The sequence below is a fragment of the Rhinopithecus roxellana genome, chromosome 10 (assembly GCF_007565055.1).
Source record: "Rhinopithecus roxellana isolate Shanxi Qingling chromosome 10, ASM756505v1, whole genome shotgun sequence".
NCBI classification, from domain to species: Eukaryota; Metazoa; Chordata; class Mammalia; order Primates; family Cercopithecidae; genus Rhinopithecus; species Rhinopithecus roxellana.
Genome location: NC_044558.1, coordinates 29013618 through 29033804, shown reverse-complemented (window position 1 = coordinate 29033804; position 20187 = coordinate 29013618). Strand labels below are relative to the sequence as shown.

Genomic DNA, 20187 nt, shown 5'->3' with positions numbered 1-20187 from the left:
CTTCCTCTATCACTCAGGTTGGAGTACAGTGGCGTAATCTCAGCTCATTGCAACCTCTGCCTCTCGAGTTCAAGCGATCCTCCTGCCTTAGCCTCCCAAGTAGCTGGAATTACAAGCATGTGCCACCACAGCTATCTAATTTTTGTATTTTTAGTGGAGATGGGGTTTCACCATGTGTTGGCCTGGCTGGTCTGACCTCAAGTGATCTGCTCGACTCAGCCTCTCAAAGTGCTGGGATTACAGGTGTGAGGGATTACATACACCATGCCATATGTCTTCTTTTAAGAAGTGTCTGTTATGTCCTTTGCCCCTTTTTAATGGTATTGTATAGTGTTTTGCTTGTTGATTTAAGTTCCTTGTTGATTCTGGATATTAGACCTTTGTCGGATGCATAGTTTGTGAGTATCTTCTCCCATTCTGTAGGTTATCTGTTTCCGCAAATATTTATTATTATTATTTTTGCTTTATAGTATGCCATGACATATATTTACCACACTTGGGTTGATTCCATGTCTTTGATGTTGTGAATGGCACAGGAGTGAACATACACATGCATATGTCTTTTTGATAGAAGAATTTATTTTCTTTGGGGTATATAGACAGACAGTAAAAGGTTTTTTTTTTTTTTTGGATTACATTATTCTGTTGCTCAGGCCGGAGTGCAGGGGCGCAATCTTGGCTCATTGCAACCTCCGCCTCCTAGGTTCAGGTAATTCTCCTGCCTCAGCCTCCTGAGTAGTTGCAATTACAGGCAAGAGCCACCACACTCGGCTATTTTTTGTATTTTTAGTAGAGATGGGGTTTCAGCATGTTGGCCAGGCTGGTCTCGAACTCCTGACCTCAAGAGATCCGCCTGCCTCAGCCTCCCAAAGTGCTGAGATTACAGGTGTGAGCCACCATGTCCAACCTGTTTCTGCAAATATTTTTGATGTCCTTGATGGGTTTGAACTGTCTTAGGCACTGTGGGCCTTAAGAATAATAAAACCCCTGCCTTCATAGAGTTTATAATCTAATAATGGTACATGAATATGTTTTATCATTTAATTCTAAATTTTAGGTAGATTTCAACTGTGGCAATTTTAGAAATCCCATATTTTTTATTGTTTAAACAAATGTTTCCCAACATTATTCATTTAGTTTGTAAATAAATGCAAATTCTGATCTTGTAAATTTTAAAATAATTTACCTAATTATCCAAAGGCAATATATTAAACGTATTAGAAAGCTTTTATACTATAGCAGTGATTCAACTTGATTACATCAAACTTTAAACTGCAAGAATAAATCTGTAAATGTCTGCTTTTTTAACAGTAAAGAGTCTGTCTTGAAATCACGTTTCTTGTAACTAAAACTTATGGTGAATTTTTTTAACCAGATGGTTGTGTATTTGGGACAAGGATTAATACAGGGAAAAAAGAGGTGGATCATATGCTTTTAAAGCTGGAGAGCGAATACTTAATTTAGTGGCTTTGAATTATTTTTAGCGCTAAAACCTTTGCTTCAAAATGTCGTAGAAAAGTCCAACATATAAATTGATCCAGATCAGCTCTCTATACTCCAGATCCCCTTTTTTGTAGGCCTCAGTTTTGTCACCTCCCCAGAGTGTTATCCCCATTGTACACCTTTAAAGATCAGACAAAGTGGTAGGAGTGCATCTAGAACTTGTACCTGCACCTTTTGATGCCTAATTTGATACGAGGTTGCAACCTAGGGCTCAATACCACATATGACTTGCATGGATAGTTTTTTTTTTTTTGCCTCAGTTTTAGGGAAGGGAAGTGAAGTTTGTTTAGCTAAAAAACTAACTTATTTATGATGATTGAAAATTGGAAGATTCACATTTTTAAAGTTCTGACTTTTGGCTTCCTTAGAAAAACTGAAAGATCTTTAAGAGTTGGCCTATAGACTTGTTATAAGAATGAAGATTTAAGTAATGGATGCTCATTTTTGGTGGGACATATTACATCTAAAGTTGTTTTCAGAGCTTACCCTCATTTCAAAATTAATTGGTTGTATGAATTATTTTTGAATGTATATTAAGTGTTTTCATCTCTCATCAAATATTTTTAAGTATTTTTAAAGTTATCTTTTGTTTTTTTTTTTCTTAAGGACCTAGATGACATAGAAGATGAAAATGAACAGCTAAAGCAGGAAAATAAAACTCTTTTGAAAGTTGTTGGTCAGCTGACCAGGTAGAAGATTCAAGACTCAATGTGGAAAAAATATTTTAAACTACTGATTGAATGTTATGGTCAATGCTAGCACAATATTCCTATGCTGCAATACATGAAAATAACTAAGCATGTATATTTATTTCTAGAAAATGGATGTTTGTTTTCAAAATACTTCTTTTTCATTATTGGTTTTAAAAAAAGCATCAACCTTTTATCTCACAAATAAGTAATATCTTTCAGTTATTAAATGATAGGTAATGCCTTTTTGGTTTTGTGTGGTATTCAACTAATAGATGGTTTAAAGTCACAGCTGTTTGAATATATTTTATCTTTGGTAGTACATTTTCTCCCTTAGGAATATACATAGTCTTTGTTTACATGAGTTTAAATACTTTTGGGATATTACCTACACATGCCTTATTACTGATGTGTGCAACCTTTTATGTGTTGATGACTCACTCATAAAGGTTTTTGTCTACTGTCATTTCTTTCCACTTATTCTAAGCATTTAGAGTAATAGAGTCATACTTTTGTATAACAGCAACCTTTTAAAAGGAAAGCTCTTATAAAGTCACTGTCATGTTCTAGTCGATTAAATATAAATTTAAGAGAATACTTGAATTGCGCTATAGTAAATAAAAATTTACTATTTTGTGTTTGAATATTGAAAAATTGAATCACTTTAACTCCTGAAAAACATACAATTGTAATTTTAATGTAAAATTTCTTATGTAGGTACTACCTTTTTTTTATTGTTCTAAGGTTTGCAAGTGAACATAGGATATTTTAAAAGTTGTTTGTTCTTCAGGCCTGGAAAGTGTACAAAGTCAGTGTAGGAGAAAAAAATCCATATTTTTATTATATTAGCATGCACACTAAAATAAAAACCAAAATGTTATTCATACTTAAAACATTTATACAAAACAATATGTAAGCAGAAATAGTACTAAAATACTTTGCCTGATTTCTAAGTTGAAGAATAACACTGTGACACAGTTTTTTTCATATGAGAGAATATTCCCCTATTTCAATTTTAAGGGATTTTCTTCCTAGCTTTGAAATTTTAAAAACAGAATTACTTCTAAAGAATTATACAAATTTTCTCTTGTATTAAATATTATTATTAGAATTGTTTTTGTATTACATTTTCATGTTAAGAACCCCCTTCCCTTAACATACATTGACATTATTTTTGCTTGATGATTGAATTTCAAATAGCAGTATGATATCCTTTTATCTAGTTAATATATGAAAGTGGTTTGAATATAGTCAAATCCATTTTGGGTACTCTACTGACTTTTTCCTTCACTTGCCAAGCCCTTTTATTTTTCACTGTTAGAAAAATAGAGAAGGTGAGACAGCTGGGGGAAAACGTGGAGTAAATGATAAGTATCAAATGTTGAATTTTTTTTTTTTTTTTTGGAGACGGAGTCTCGCTTTGTTGCCCAGGCTGGAGTATAGTGGTATGATCTTGGCTAACTGCAAGCTCCGCCTCCTGGGTTCATGCCATTCTCCTGCCTCAGCCTCCTGAGTCGCTGGGACTACAGGCACCCGTCATCACGCCCGGCTAATTTTTCTATTTTTAGTAGAGACGGGGTTTCACCATGTTAGCCAGGATGATCTCGATCTCCTGACCTTGTGATCCGCCCGCCTTGGCCTCCCAAAGTGCTGGGATCACAGGCGTGAGCCACCGCACCTGGCTCAAATGTTGAATTCTAAAAGTTTCTACATTTACCTAGGTTGGCTTTCTCCCTTCCCCAGTTAAGAAGTTTTGAACTTGGCTGATCATCAGACTCACTTGAGGAACTTAAAGAAAGAACTCCCTGGCTGTAGCGCCTATGTAGGTTTAGCTTTAGACTCTGGGCTCCAGAGTTTTTAAAGGTTATCATCTGAGGTTTCTGATCATAGCCTAGTTTGATCATAACATAGCCTAGTTGCTGCTGTTTCTTTATTCCATTGAAAACCCTGGAATTGACATAATTTTATCTACCAGCATTTCTCCCCTTTTAGTTTATTTAATAATTAACCTGGTCTCCAGGGCAGTTTTTATATGACCATGTGTGTATTCACTGCTCACAAAAAAGTTTAATATTAGATTACCAAATTTAATATAGTTGCAGAATTACTGCATAAGGGCTTCCCTTCTTGGAGACTCTTTCCCAGCATGGGAACAGTGATCTGCTGCCCACATGACAGGTTGGTATGCCAGGCATAGTTAGCTGCTTTTGGTCGTGAGGTACTCGCCCTTCTTTAGTTACCCTTAGTTATGTGCCACACATGTCCTTATTGCCTAGTTCCTCATCCACACTTTGGATCTTGTGAAAATGCTGTTAGTATCCAACCTTAAAATATATTAGTATGTGGGTTTTCATTTAAAAAATTACTTTGAATTTTCTATTTAATTCATATGTAAATAAAGGAGCACTTCATTTCACTTTAAAAAATTCTATCAATTAGGCTGGGCGCGATGACTCATGCCTGTAATCCCAGCACTTTGGGAGGCGGAGGCGGGCGGATCACCAGAGGTTAGGAGTTCAAGACCAGCTTGACCAACATGGAGAAACCGTGACTCTACTAAAAATACAAAATTAGCCGGGCGTGGTGGCGCATGCCTGTAGTCCCAGCTACTTGGGAGGCTGAGGCAGGAGAATCGCTTGAAAACCCAGGAGGCGGAGGTTTTGGTGAGCTGAGATCGCACCATTGCACTACAGCCTGGGCAACAAGAGTTGAAACTCTGTCTCACAAAAGAAAAAAAAAAATTATTAAATACTTTTAAAGACTGAGCTGTTTAAGAATTTTGGGGGGAACATTTCTAGCAGTGATTTATTGTGGCCTTGTTAACATAATGATAGTGTAAAGACAGGAGCCTTACAACTTAGGCAAAGCATTTCACATGCAGTCCTTCTCCCATCTCCTTAAAATACGTATTTATTTTACATACAGAGTTTTACATTAACCATTGAAAAATAAAGTAGGATCTGCTGCAGTTTCCCCTGAAAATTTATAAAAAGTGTTGAGATTGTTAGAAGGTAGATGTTAAGTACATGTGCACTACCCTAAAAGACTTGTCTATTGTCAATAAAGTGATAGTATTTGTGAAATTATTATTCCTGTTCAGAAATACTATTTCTTAAATCTCCTGGGAATTTGTGGCATAATAAAGCACATTCAAAGTTCTAATGTGTTTATGAGCTCATTTTCAAAATAGTAAGTTTGTCATATTTAAAATGAACATGACTTGCTTCCTTGATTTCTGAAATGAATTAAATGAAGATTGCTATAGTAATCTTCATGTCATCTCTCTAGAGTTGTTGGCAATTTTATTATACAACAGTTACCATTAGAGAAGGGGGGAAGGGCTTTTGGGTGTGTATTTGTAGGTACTAAGGGATTTACTAAATATAGTAGATTAGCACTGTCACACTTGTTCAAGTAGTTTCAAATGCGGAAAATTAAGTATCAGAGGCAGGTATATGGAGCAATGTAGTCTTTTTTTTTTTCTTCAATTTTTAAAATTTTAAATTGTGGTAGAATCAATGTATTCTTAAGGTGAAAAACCTACCTCGGTTACATGTGGTTTGTGTTTTCTGGATTAATCTGGATTTTATAATTAGAAATAAAAGTGTAAGATTTTGAATCCAGTTAATAATTTCTTGAAAATAATACAAAAAAGTCAGTGTAATAGAGAAGCATTCATATATTCAACACCGTAAGACAAAACAGCAGAGACCTTGGATTTGATAATTGATCTGATACCCTGGACAGTATTCATATGTACAATGATAGGTCTCTTTGGGATTTTTTTTGTGTGTGTGTGCATATGTGTGTAGTTTTATGGTTCTGAGTCGGTGACAGTAAGTTCCGTGCAGTGCTGGCACTTATTTAATAACTATTCATGATACTGTTAATAACTTGTTATAGGATTCAGGTATATATTTTCAGCATAAGAAGCCAAACACACCAACTTGTCATTGGAGGGAATATATTAAGTGAGAAAAACTTTCAGGAATCAGAACTTTAACATGTTAAAAGTTAGTGCTAAACATGGTCATATTGGGTCTGAACCTATCCTAATATGTAACCATAAAGCTTGACTTTTGCATTGGAACTGTGCTTTCATTAATAAAGGATATCCCATGGGATTGTAATTGTAATCCCAATTACAATCTCTAAGATTGCAATTGTTATTATCTGAGAGGTAGTGTGACACCTTTCTTTTGTTGTTACATTAAGCTGAAAACATAATACTAAGAGACAACTAACAGTTTGCTTATCAGGCACATCAAGTAAGGCACCTTCCCCCATGCTAAGTTTCTCCTGGATATATGGAAGTTGGTAGTTTCCCAGTTTAAAAACTTGCTAAGAAAACCTGAGCCCATATTGTTTTTATTTTCTTAGCTAGAATCTCATAGCATGTGTCATATCCTTATCCCCACTAAAAATAACTACATCTGTGTGAGAAGAATAGTGTTTGTGGGAGCTGTATTAAATACTATTATAGGTGTTACAGAATCTTTAAATAAATGGACATGGACCAACCTTCCATCTTGGTGTATGATCTATATAGTGCATGTCAGTAGCAGAAAATGCAGTCTTAGTTAGCATTAGCCTGTCTAATCTGAATAGTTTACTCAAAAGTACTTCTTTGTGTTAATTATTCAGCCATTGTTTTTAGATCTAGTTAACAGGTTCTGTTTAATTTGCTGCAACATTTACTGAATGGTGGAGTGAAAGAACTGATGCATATTGGGAAATACTTTGCCATTTTTTAAAGATAATGTTACATTAGGAAAAGAACACTTTTAAGGAATTTATAGCAGTGATGAAATGAATTCAGTCTATATGAGATATACCAAACTTGATGGTATTTAAATGTGACTTCAAGTTAGTATTTCTGTATATATTATTGATTACTGGTTTGTTTTTAGATATGTAAGTCTGTTCTGATCTACAGTTCACATATTGACAGTTGCTCTGGTAATAATAGAATGTTAGTGATGATCACTTGGTGAATGTTGATTAAGTGCCTGTGTTTTGTTTTGTTTCCTCCTCTGGATACCAAATAGGTGTATGTTACTTTTTTGGTGAACTTATTTCTTGGAAGATTTGACTATGCTATTCAGAGTTTTTACTCTTATGTTTTTCTTCTAAATTTAAGTAGCATTCTGCTGCTACCATATTAAAGCTAAAATTTAACTTTTGTTGAAGAATCAGCTAATTCAGGTAATCCAAATATTTGCGGAAAAACATCTGGATAATTTATTGAACACATTAGTACTGTGTAGACGGCTTTGATCATTCCCATTGCATAGGTTTTTATTGTGGAATAGTCAGCTTAATGTAGATTCACTTTTAATTTGCATGTATAAAGTAATACTCAATAAAAATTTTTTCATTTATTTTTCAGCAGTGGTTTTTTTTCTTCCTATACTATCAGTACAATCCTGACAATGAGTTTTACTTTTGAAGCTAAAGGGTAATTCTGGTAATCTAATTAACTTATATATCTCTTACAGAAACCATATGCAGCACTTTTAAAATCTTTATTTGGTATATTATTTTAGGTGGACAATGATTTAAGACTCAAAGCCATCATGTTAAGGTCTAAATACATTAATGGTGGGATTTCTCAAATAAATGAGGAAGTGCACAAAAGTTCAGCCTGACTGAAAATTCTAGTTGTGTTTTAAAACTACATGAATAATTTCTTAATTCAAAATCGTAACTATTACAAACTAAATCTGATGGTGTCCAAAGAATTTCAGGTCCTTCAAAGTTTGTAAAAGATAAGTAGGGGCCTAGGAATGTAAAAATTTAGACTTTTTTAGTAAATGGTTTGCATAACCTTTTGTCTTAATTTGTCATTCTTCATACACAGGCACAAGATAATCAGACTTCTCTACTTCTAGAACTCTTAAATTAATCTCAGTAATGTCATACAAGTCTAACAAGAGAAAAAGCATCCTTGAGTCAGTCTATTTAGATAAACGCTTCAAGTCCCTATGTAAGAACGTATTTCACTAGCAAGCCAGTAAATTTTTCCAAGGTCTCATAATCAAATGAAACTGGAGCCTTTCATCTTAGACTTCATCAAACTCTATTTTTTTCCATTCTAGATTCACTTTGTGTTTATGCATGCATGCACGCGTGCACACAGTTCTGTCAGCAGCTGTAAACTACCCACATATTTGCTTAATCTTATTCTTTCAGTTTTTCTTCATCTTTAAAAGAGGTTATATTTCATTCCTGGTCAACCCTTGTAAAGAATTATGTAATATTGGACCTTCATATTAAAGAGAGAGACTGGTTATAAGATCCTTTACAGTCCATTCATTTTATTCTGATGTCTAACCAGATAAAAAGGAAGTTAGCAAGTAAAACTTCCCTCTTAATCCTGGACCAAATGCATAATTTTACTGTCACTTTAAAAAATCTGTTAATGACTGAATCAAAATCCTTTTAAAGAAAGGAAAAAGCTCTTTGTTTCAAATAGTTGAACAACATGAAAACAATGTGAGCCAGTTAAAGATAGATTGAATTTTTACTTTACACATAGGAAAAACAATAAGTTTTGACTGCTGTGTATGTTGTTCACATTAAAATGTGCTCATTCACTATTGTTAATCCACATATAATCAGTTGCTATCTCTGTTTAGACATATTATGGAACTTGAAATTCGCAATATTTACATTGTTAGAGGCTTCTATCCAAATATCTGCATTCCTTTAAAATGTGAACTATTTGCTGTGATTAACCAAACGTATATGATGTCATCAGTGGACATTTTAGCTTTATGGAAACACATTATTAAGAAATGAATAGAAAGGTGTATTTTTCTTTGTGTAGTGCAAAAGCATAAAGCTGTCAGTCAAAGGCCTAAGAAATCCACATTTGAAAAATGTGTAAGTCATATTTGGTAAGAATACATTCATCTGATAGTATTAAGAAAAGTTGAAAAACTGTTAGCCTTCCATAACACTTTAAACGTTTTATGTATGGATGGCTTAGGACAATAAACAACATTAATTTAAAGTAAAATTATGTCAGTCTGTTCATATTAACTGTTACTTAAATCAGTGAAAATTTTAATGAGATGAATAAATGGATACTTAAAAATGCAGGATTATAGGAGGCCTAAAACTGCATCTTGTTTCTTGTAACCCTTTCAAAACCAATATACCTGGCTAGGTGCAGTGGCTCATGCCTGTAATACCAACAGGATAACACAGGGTTATGCCGTCTGTACAAAAAAATAAATGAGCTGGGCAAGATGGCATGCACCTTAGTCCCTGCTGCTTGGTAGGCTGAGGGGGAAGGGTTGCTTGAGCCTGGGAGGTCGAGACTCAAAATAAATAAAAAATAAAAATCAATATAGTTTTTTTTTAATTTTTTGAGACAGAGTCTCGCAGTGTTGCTCAGGCTGGAGTACAGTGGCACGATCTCGGCTCACTGCAAGCTCCGCTTCTGGGGCTTACGCCATTCTCCTGCCTCAGCCTCCCAAGTAGCTGGGACTACAGGCGCTCACCACCACACCCGGCTAATTTTTTGTATTTTTAGTAGAGACGGGGTTTCACAGTGTTAGCCAGAATGGTCTCGATCTCTTGACCTGGTCAATCCGCCCGCCTCGGCCTCCCAAAGTGCTGGGATTGTAGGCGTGAGCCACCGCACCTGGCCAAAAAGAAATATAGTTTCAATGAAGCAAAGTGTCTCAGGTAACAATTTGAGCACAACTTTAACCATAACTTATAGCATAATAACATTCATTAGTAATTCAGTAGCCTTATGTGCCAGGCTGTGTTAGGTGCTTTATATATAATTTTTAAAAACTTGTGGAGTGTACAGATGGGTAAGATGACGTTGTATCATAAAGCTAGTCTTTGCACAGTTTTGTGGTTTTATGCTATGATATACTTTTATCATGGAATTGTCTTACTAAATGTTTTGCCAGTGGTTCTTAAAGTGTGTTTCTGACACTAGTAGCATTGACTTCACTTAGAAACCTGTTAGAAATACAAATTATTTGGCCCCAACCAACACTTGAGTGAGGGCTTCAGGCCGCTTCCACTCACAGTATAAGAGGAAGGGGAGCCACCGTGTCACATGGCAAGAGAGGATGGAAGAGAGTGAGAAAAGAAGGCCTTAGCACTCTTAAACAACCAGTTCTCATGAACTATAGAGTGAGAACTCATTACCTTGAGCATGGCACCAAGCTCTTTATGAAGCATCTGCAACCATGACCGAGACACCTGCCACTAGGCCCTATCTCCAATATTGGGAATAAAATTTCAACATGAGATTCAGACGAGGTCAAACCAAACTACAGCAGTAGTTCTAAAAAAGTTTTAACAAGACTGTTTGGGAGTCCTCAAACCAAATGTGCCCACTCCTGAGCAGTCTCACATCTTGTAATAATGGACGTGCCATTGTAATCCTGCAGTGCTCATTTGTTGGCACAGAGCAGCCAGTAGGACGTGTGCCCTCAGCTGAATACCATGGTGGATTCAGACCACGGTGACTGGAACTGCCAGTCAATTGCCCACCCTAAAGTTGGAGATCTGAGAGGTCCGTTTTTCTTATGACTGTCACATCATCTAATACTTTGTGTGCAGATTTCCTCCAGATGCCTCTAAAGTTGTCCTTTCAGTGTTGGTTAAGAATCCAAATGAGGGTCACCTATTGCATTTTATTAGTGTGTCTCTCGAGTCTTTTTTAACCTATAAATTATTCCTTCTTTGCCATTCTTAGACCATTTTTCAAATTGAAAAATCTAGATCATTTGCTCTACAGAATTTCCCACATTCTGAATTTCACTGTGTCTAGGGTATTAATGTATCCCTCTATCAACCTCTATGTTCTCCTAATTGTTAGATGTAGAACCTTTATTAGATTCAATAAGTGGTGCTTCCAACTGAATTACATCAGAGGACACATAATGTCTGGTTGTCTCATTTTTAATGATGTTAAGATTGATAAGCAGATTCAGATAAGCATCTGAATCTTATCTGAATCTGCTCTGTTTGAAAGCTCCCCATCAACCTTTTGTGGAATAATTTTAGCAAACATTGATGATTATTGCTCACATCTGTTGTATCTTTAGGTGTTGCAAATTGATAGTTTTCCAATTCTGTGATTCATTTACATGAGTAGTTGGAGTTCTTTAGAGAAACTTTTTCTCATCAACTGCTTGGTTTCCCTAAAATACAAGAAAGATAAAATCATACTGATTCTTTACCAATTTTATAATAATGGGCTATAGCCTTAGTAACCTCCAAAGGTAAGTAATGAGTTTTTTATTTCATGAGCTTTACTCCATTGCAGTAGTTATTTTTTATGTCCAGATTGTCTCATCTTTGGCCAGTGGAAGCCTCTTGAAGTTGGTTCCTGTATCATTTTGGTTATCAATAACTTCCTTTTTTTCTGGCATAAGAGGTTCCAATCTCATCTTGTATATTTCCTTTTCAGGACCTGGAATTAAGAGTTACCTTCTTTTGCAGATAATTAAAACCTGATAACCATCTAAATTATTAGATGGTATAAAAAACAGGACATTTATGGAGGTTTTTTGTTTTTGTTTTTCAGATAGAGTCTTGCTTTGTTGCCCAGGCTGAAGTGCAGTGGCACAATCTCAGTTCACTGCAACCTCCACCTCCCGGTTCAAGCAGTTCTCCTGCCTCAGCCTCCTGAGTAGCTGGGACTACAGGTGCCCACCACCACACCTGGCTAATTTTTGTATTTAGTAGAGATGGGGTTTCTCCATGTTGGTCAAGCTGGTCTTGAACTCCTGACCTCAGGTGATCCACCCACCTCAGCTTCCCAGAGTGCTGGGATTACAGGCATGAGGCACTGCACCTGGCCCATTTCTGGAGTTTTTATTTTATTTTTTTTATTTTTTTTTAATTTATTTATTTATTTTTTTTTTGAGACAGAGTCTCGCTCTGTCGCCCAGGCTGGAGTGCAGTGGCCGGATCTCAGCTCACTGCAAGCTCCGCCTCCCGGGTTCCCGCCATTCTCCTGCCTCAGCCTCCCGAGTAGCTGGGACTACAGGCGCCTGCCACCTCGCCCGGCTAGTTTTTTGTATTTTTTAGTAGAGACGGGGTTTCACCGGGTTAGCCAGGATGGTCTCGATCTCCTGACCTCGTGATCCGCCCGTCTCGGCCTCCCAAAGTGCTGGGATTACAGGCTTGAGCCACCGCGCCCGGCCTGGAGTTTTTAATTGTAAAGTCTATAAGGACTTTGAAACATTTTCCAACTTGTACTATTTTTTTTTTTTTTTTTTTTTTTTTTTTTTAATGAGACAGAATCTTGCTCTGTCACACAGGCTGGAGTGCGGTGGCACCATCTCGGCTCAGTGCAACCTCTGCCTCCTGGGTTCAAGCAATTCTTCTATCTCAACCTCCAAAGTAGCTGGAATTACAGGCATCTGCCACCACGCCCGACTAACTTTTGTATTTTTAGTAGAGACGGGGTTTCACCGTGTTGGCCAGCCCGGTCTTGAACTCCTGACCTCAGGTGATCTGCCTGCCTTGGCATCTCAGAGTGCTGGGATTACAGGTGTGAGCCACCGTGACCGGACTCCAACTTGTACTTTCACTGAAAATTTTTAAGATGATGACAGAAATGTGCTTGTTTCTTTTCCTTCTTAAAATTTATTTTCTCACTTATATTCTGTGCAAGACAGCAGATCATAGACGTACAGTTGGCTCTGTATATCCATGGATTTTGAATCCATGGATTCAACCAACCATAGATGGAAAATATTAGGAAAAAATTAAAATTGCAACAGTTAAAAGATACAAATTTAAAAATACAGTATAACTATTTACAGAACATTTACATTGTATTTGGTATTGTAAGTAATCTAGAGCTGATGAAGTATGCAGGAGGGTATGCATAGGCTATATGCAAATACTACACAGATAATTGGTATCCTTAGGGGGTCCTAGACCCAATCCCCTAAATATGCTGAGGGACAACTGACTGTATCTTGATTTTTTTTTTTTTTTTTGAAAATTCAAATCTATGCATGTATGTAATGGACTTCAGGAGATTGACTATAAAAAGCAAGACTTATTTTAAAGATTGGCTATAAAAAGCAAGACTTTTTTTAGTAGTTGTGTTCAAATTAGGTAGTAGCCACATAATTATGTAAAAATTTATAGATATTCATTAGGTGTGAAAGGACATCAGAACTATGTAAATTAAATACATAATTTAAAAAGTGGTGCCCAAATTGTGCTTCTGATTAGATACTTCATCTCTAGCCATATCTGAATGGAGGTCTGTGTGGAGGTGCCAATCATTGGTAAGTTTTCACAGCTGGTTGTGAGGCAGCCCTGATGAGGAAAGTGTTGGTTGATGGCTCAAAACAGGCTGTGAAGTTGCCCTTTTGACTGATGGAACCACCAAGACCCTCTGCAGTGCCTGGAATAAAACCCAGTTCCTGGCAGCCATCACCTGGGACACCACTTCATAATTCTGGCAAAACCCTTCCTCTACTCCCTTAGTACCTCCATCCAGATGGAAGGATCCAGTTTTCTTCCAGAATGTGAAAAGCAGCTGAAGCCTAAAATTCTCGCGTTTTGTCTTTTGTATTGGTTCACAAATACTTATTGTGTGCCTACTTTTTACTCTGTTCTAGGTACTAGGAACATAGTAGTGAACAAAAAAATCCTAGCCGACACCATTTTAATTTTTAGTTACCCAATGAAAGAGTGTTGACACAGAATTGAGGACTGGTTGTTAGAATGTTCTCTGATCCTTTCCAAAAGATGAAAATTGAACTCCGCTTGTTTTTTGACAGAGATGGTGTCAGTACATGTCATGGGTCATAATTTGTGATGAAAAAATTATGCTGATAGGTCTAATGTTTGGAAAAGACAAATTTATTCCCTTAATCTTGATAAACTGAGAGTGGGGATTTGGTGCACAAATTCATGTTTCCATTAATTTTTGTTAAATGAATCTTAGTACTTTATTTTCACAAATACATGGAGTGCATTTGAGATTTTGTTATGTGTTTATAATGCATAGTGATCAAATCAGGTTAGAGTGTCCATCATCTAAGTACAATACATTTGTCTTCAGTCTACTCAGCTATCAAACATTGAATTTATTCATTTCATCTAACTTTATTTTTGTATCCTTTAACCCACTTCTCTTTAATCTCTTTCCTCCCCCTTCCCTTCCCAGTCTCTAGTATCTTTCCATTCTCTATCTGCATGTGATCAAATTTTTTAGCTTCCATATATAAGTGAAAGCATGCATTGTTTCTCTCTTTGTGCCTGGTTAATTTCACTTAACATAATGACCTCCAGTTTCATCCATGTTCCTGCAAATAACATGATTTTATTCTTTTTTATGGTTAAATAATATTCCATTGTGTATATATGCCACATTTTCTTTATCCATCTATCCATTGATGGACTCTTAGGTGGATTCTATATCTTTGCTATTGTGAATAGTGCTACATAAACATGTGAGTGCAAGTATTGCTTTGATATATTGATTTCTTTTCCTTTGGGTAGATACCTAGCAGTGTGGTTGCTGGATCAAATGGTAATTCTATTTTTAGTATTTTGAGAATTCTTCATACTTGTTTTCCATAATGACTATGTTACTTTATATTTCCACCAACAGTGTATAAGAGTTCCCTTTTCTCTGCATCCTTGTTAGCATCTGATATTTTGTCTTTTTAATAATAACTATTCTGACTGGGGTAAGATGATATCTCATTGTGGTTTTGATTTGCATTTCCTTGATGATTAGTGATGTTCAGCTTTTTTTAAATATACCTATTGGCTATTTGTATAACTTCATTTGAGAAATATCTAGTCATGTCCTTTGCCCAATTTTTAATGGGATTATTATTATTTATTACTGTTATTTGAGTTCCTCATATATTCTGGATGTTAGCCCCTTGTCAGATGAATAGTTTTCAAATATTTTCTCCATTCAACATGTTATCTCTTCACTCAGTTGATTGTTTCCTTTCTTGTGCAGAAGCTTTATAGTTTATAGTCCTATTTGTCTATTTTTGTTTTGTTGTCTGTGCTTTTGAGGTCTTAGCTCTAAAATCTTTATTTAGATCAATGTCCTTGATATAATTTGACTCTGTGACCTTACCCAAATCTCATATCAAATTGTAATCCCCACATGTCGAGGGAGGGACCTGGTGGGAGGTGATTGGATCACAGGGGCAGGTTCTCCTCTTGTCGTTCTCACAATAGTGAGTTCTCATGAGATCTGGTTGTTTGGTAATTATCTGGTGCTCCCTGCCCTCCTGCCACCATGTAAGATGTGTCTTGCTTCCCTTTTGCCTTTTGCCTTGATTGTAAGTTTCCTGAGGCCTTCCTAGCCATGCGGAACTTTGAGCCAATTAAACCTCTTTCCTTTATAAATTACCCAGTCTCAGTATCTTTATAGCAGTGTGAGAAAGGACTAATACAGTCCTGAAGTGTTTTCCTTATATTTTCTGATAGTAGTTTTATAGTTCTGGGTCTTGCATTTAAGTCATTAATCCATCTTGAGTTGGTTTTGTATATGGTGAGAGATGGGGATCCTATTTCATTCTTCTGCATCTGGCTATTCACTCTTCCTAGCACCATTTATTGAAGAGGTTGTCCTTTTCCCAGTGTAAGTTCTTGTTAGCTTTGTCAGTTGGCTGTAAACATTTAGCTTTATCCCATTTCTGGGTTCTCGCCTGTGTTCCATTGGTCTGTGTGTGTGTTTGTATACCAATACCATGTTGTTTTGGTGACTGTACCCTTGTAATATATTTTAAAGTCAAGTAACGTGATACCTCCAGCTTTGTTCTTTTTGCTCAGGATTGCTTTGGCTGTTCTGGCTCTTTTGGTTCCATATGAATTTTAGGATTGTGTTTTCTAATTCTGTGAAAAATGACATTGCTATTTTGACACAGATTGCATTGAATCTGTAGATTGCTTTGGGCAATATGGTCATTTTAATGATATTTTTCAGTCCTTGAGTATGGTATGTTTTTCCATTTGTTTGTGTTACCAGTTTTTTTAATCGGTGTTTTTTGTTATTGCTGTTTTTAGAGACAGGATCATAGCTTACTGCAGACTCAAACTCCTGGGCTCAAAGTGATGCTACCACCTCAGCCTCCCTAGTAGCTAGGACTGCATCAGTGTTTTGTAGTTCCCTCCTCCCCCCTTTTTTTTTTTTGACACGGAGTTTCACTCTTGTTGCCCAGGCTGGAGTGCAATGGTGCGATCTTGGCTCACCACAACCTCCGCCTCCTGGGTTCAAGCAATTCTCCTGCTTCAGCCTCCCAAGTAGCTGGGATTACATATTGCCTTGGCCTCCCAAAGTGCTGGGATTACAGGCGTGAGCCCTACTGCGCCTGGCCTGTAGTTTTCCTTGATAGAGATCTTTCACCTCCTTGCTTAAATTTATTCCTAGGCATTTCATCTTTGTGTGTGTGTGTGTGTGTGTGTGTGTGTGTGTGTGTGTGTGTGTGGTCTATTGTAAATGGAATTGCCTTCATTTCTGTCTTGGCTAGATTATTACTGGTGTAGAGAAATGCAACTGATTTTTGTACGTTGATTTTGTATCCTGCAACTTGACTGAATTCATTTATCAAACTTAAGAGGTTTTTTTTTTGGTGTAGTCTTTAGTTTGTTTTAGATACAAGATTACATTATCAGCAAAGAGGAATCATTTGACTTTCCCTCTTCCAATTTGGATGCCTTTTATTGTTTCTCTTGCCTGATTGCTCTGGCTAGCACTTCCAGTGCTGTGTTGAATGGGAGTAGTGACTTGTTCTAATTAGATTTTCCCCATTCAGCACCGTGTTAGGTGTGGGTTTATCATATCTGGTCTTTCTTATGTTGAGGCAGTTGAGGCATATTGAATTTTACCAAATGCTTTTCCTGAAATTATTGCAAAGATCATGTGGTTTTTGTCCTTCATTCTGTTGATGTGATGTATCATGTTTATGGATTTGTATATGGTGAACCATCTTTCCATGCATCCCCGAGATAAATCCTACTTGGTAATGGTGTATTTTTTTTTTTTTTTTTGATGTGCTGTTGAATATGATTAGGTAGTACTTCATTGATAATTGTTGCACCTGTGTATATTGGCCTGTAGTTTTCTTGTTTTTTTTTTTTTTTTTTTTTTTTTTTTTTTTTTTTTTTTGTTACATCTTTGTCTGGTTTCAAATCAGAGAGATGCTGACCTCATAGAATGAGTTAGAATTCCCTTCTCTTCAGTTTTTGAAATAATATCAAGGATTTGTATTAGTTCTCCTTTGTACATTTGGTATAATTCAGCCATGAATTCATGCAGTTTTGGGCTTTTCTTTTTTGGGAGACTTTTTATTGATAAAATCTCATTACTCATTCTTGGTCTGTTCAGGTTTTCTATTCCTGATTCTATCTTGATAGGCTGTACGTTTTCAGGAATTTATCCATTTTCTCTAGGTTTTTCAGTTTGTCAGCATGTATTTATTCATAATAGTCTCTGATGATCTCTTCTGTTCCTGCGGTATCACTTGTAGTGTTTCCTTTTTTATTTCTGATTTTGTATATTTGTTTCTTCTATCTTGGTTATTCTAGCTAGAGGTTTATAATGTTATCTTTAAGAAAAACCAGCTTTTCATTATCTTTTGTGCTTTTTATTCTCTACTTCATTTATTTCTGCTATAATCTTTATTATTTCTTTTCTTCTGTTAATTTTGGGTTTGGTTTGTGCTTGCTTTTCTAGCTCCTTGTGGTGCATTGTTAGATTGTTCATTTGTAATCTTTTGCTGTTTTGATGTGGTTATTTATTACCACAAGCTTCCCTTTTAGCACTGCTTTCACATATCTCACAGGTTTTGATAAATTGCATTTCCATTTTTATTTGTTTCAAGGCATTAAAAAAATTTGTTTTAATCTCTTCATTGACTCAGTTATCATTCAGGAGCATGCTGTTTAATTTCCATGTGTTTGTATAGTTTCCAGAGTTACTCTTGTTACTGATATTTAGTTTTATTCTATTGTCTGAAAACATACTTGGTATGATTTTGATTTTTAAAAATTTGTTCAGCCAGGCACAGTGACTCATGTCTGTAATCCCAGCACTTTGGGAGGCCAGGGTGGGTGGATCACCTGAGGGCAGGAATTTGACACCAGCCTGGCCAACATGGTGAAACCCCATCTCTACTAAAAATATAAAAATTAGGCCGGGCACAGTGGCTCACAGCTGTAATCCCAGCACTTTGGGAGGCCAAGGCAGGTGGATCACAAGGTCAGGAGATTGAGACCATCCTGGCTAACACGGTGAAACCCCGTCTCTACTAAAAATACAAAAAATTAGCTGAACGCGGTGGCAGGCGCCTGTAGTCCCAGCTACTCAGGTGGCTGAGGCAGGAGAATGGTGTGAACCCTGGAGGCGGAGCTTGCAGTGAGCCAAGATAGTGCCACTGCACTCAGCCTGAGCTACAGAGTGAGACTCTGCCTCAAAAAAAAAAAAAAAAAAAAAAAATATATATATATATATATATATACACACACACACATATATATACATAAATTAGCCGGGCATGGTGGCAGGCAGCCGTAATCCCAGCTACTCGGGAGGCTGAGGCAGTAGAATCACTTGAATTTGGCAGGCAGAGTTTGCAGTGAGCTCAAATTGAGCCGTTGCACTCCAGCCTGGGCAACAGAGTGAAATGACATCTCTAAATAAATAAATAAGTCAAGACTTATTTTGTGGCCTAACATATGGCCTATCCTGGAGAATGTCTCATATATATGAAAAGAATGTATATTTTACAGTTTGGGGAATGTATTGTAAATGTCTGTTAGGTACATTTGGTCTAAGGTCCAATTTAAATCCATGTTTCTGTGTTGAATTTCTGTCTAGGTCATCTGTCTAATGCTGGGACTTAAGTCTCAAAGTCCCCCACAATTGTGTTACAGTCTTTCTCTCTCTTTAGATCTAGTAATATTAGCTTTATGAATCTGGGTGCTTCTTGTGTTAGATGCATATATATTTAAAATTGTTATAACCTCCTGCTGGACTTATCCTTTTATCCTTATATAAAGACCTTTGTCTCTTTTTACTGTTTTTGACTTAAAGTCTGTTTTATCTGATACAAGTATAGCTATTCTTGCTTGCTTTTGAATTCTGTTTATGTAGAATATCTTTTTCCATCCCTTTCAAACTGTTTCTTTAGTGCTAACGTGAGTTTCTTGTAAGCAGCATAAAGTTGGATCATGTTTCTTAATTCATTCAGCTACTGTGTATCTTTTAAGTGGAAAATTTAATCCGTTTACCTTCAGGGTTATTACGTTCCTGTCATGATTGTTCATTGCTTTCTGGCGATTTTATATATTATTTTTCCTTTTTCGCTTATTGTTTGTCATTGTAGTTTGGTAGATTTTTCAAATGGGGCCATTTGAGTCCTTTCTCTTTCTCCTTTGTGTGACTGCTTTACCAGTGAGTTTTGTACTTTTGTGTGTGTGTGTGTGTGTGTGTGTATATATATATATATATATTATTTTTTGAGATGGAGTCTCATTCTTTCACCCAGGCTGGGTGCAGTGGCATGATCTTGGCTCACTGCAACCTCTGCCCTCTGAGTTCAAGCAATTCTCCTGCCTCAGCCTCCCAAGTAGCTGGGATTACAGGCACCTGCCACCGTGCCTGGCTAATTTTTTGTATTTTTAGTAGAGATGGGGTTTCACCATTTTGGCCAGGCTGGTCTTGAACTCCTGACCTCGTGATCCGCCTGCCTCGGCCTCCCAAAGTGCTGGGATTACAGGCATGAGCCACTGTGCCTGGCCTGTACTTTTGTATATTTTCACAATGGTAAGTGGCATCCTTTCACTTCTAAGTTTAGGGTTCCTTTGAGCATTTCTTGTAGTCTAGTGGTAATACATAAATTCTCTCAGCATTTGCTTGTCCAGAAAGTACTTCATTTCTCCTTCATTTGTGAAGGATAATTTTGCTACATATAGTATCCTTGGCAGACAGTTTTGTCTTTTCAGCACTTTGAATATATTA

The 20187-nt window shown here is 36.5% G+C and overlaps 1 protein-coding gene across 2 annotated transcripts in view; it reads left to right on the top strand.

The window, feature by feature from the left end:
* Positions 1-3364, top strand: part of PAWR (pro-apoptotic WT1 regulator) — a 91859-nt gene extending 88495 nt beyond the window's left edge. For both annotated transcript variants that reach the window (XM_030939993.1, XM_030939994.1), the window contains exon 7: positions 2110-3364. In XM_030939993.1, coding sequence (XP_030795853.1) covers positions 2110-2196 — 87 coding nt within the window. In that variant the 3' untranslated portion in view covers positions 2197-3364. The remainder of the gene's footprint in view (positions 1-2109) is intronic.
* Positions 3365-20187: the final 16823 nt, after the last annotated feature.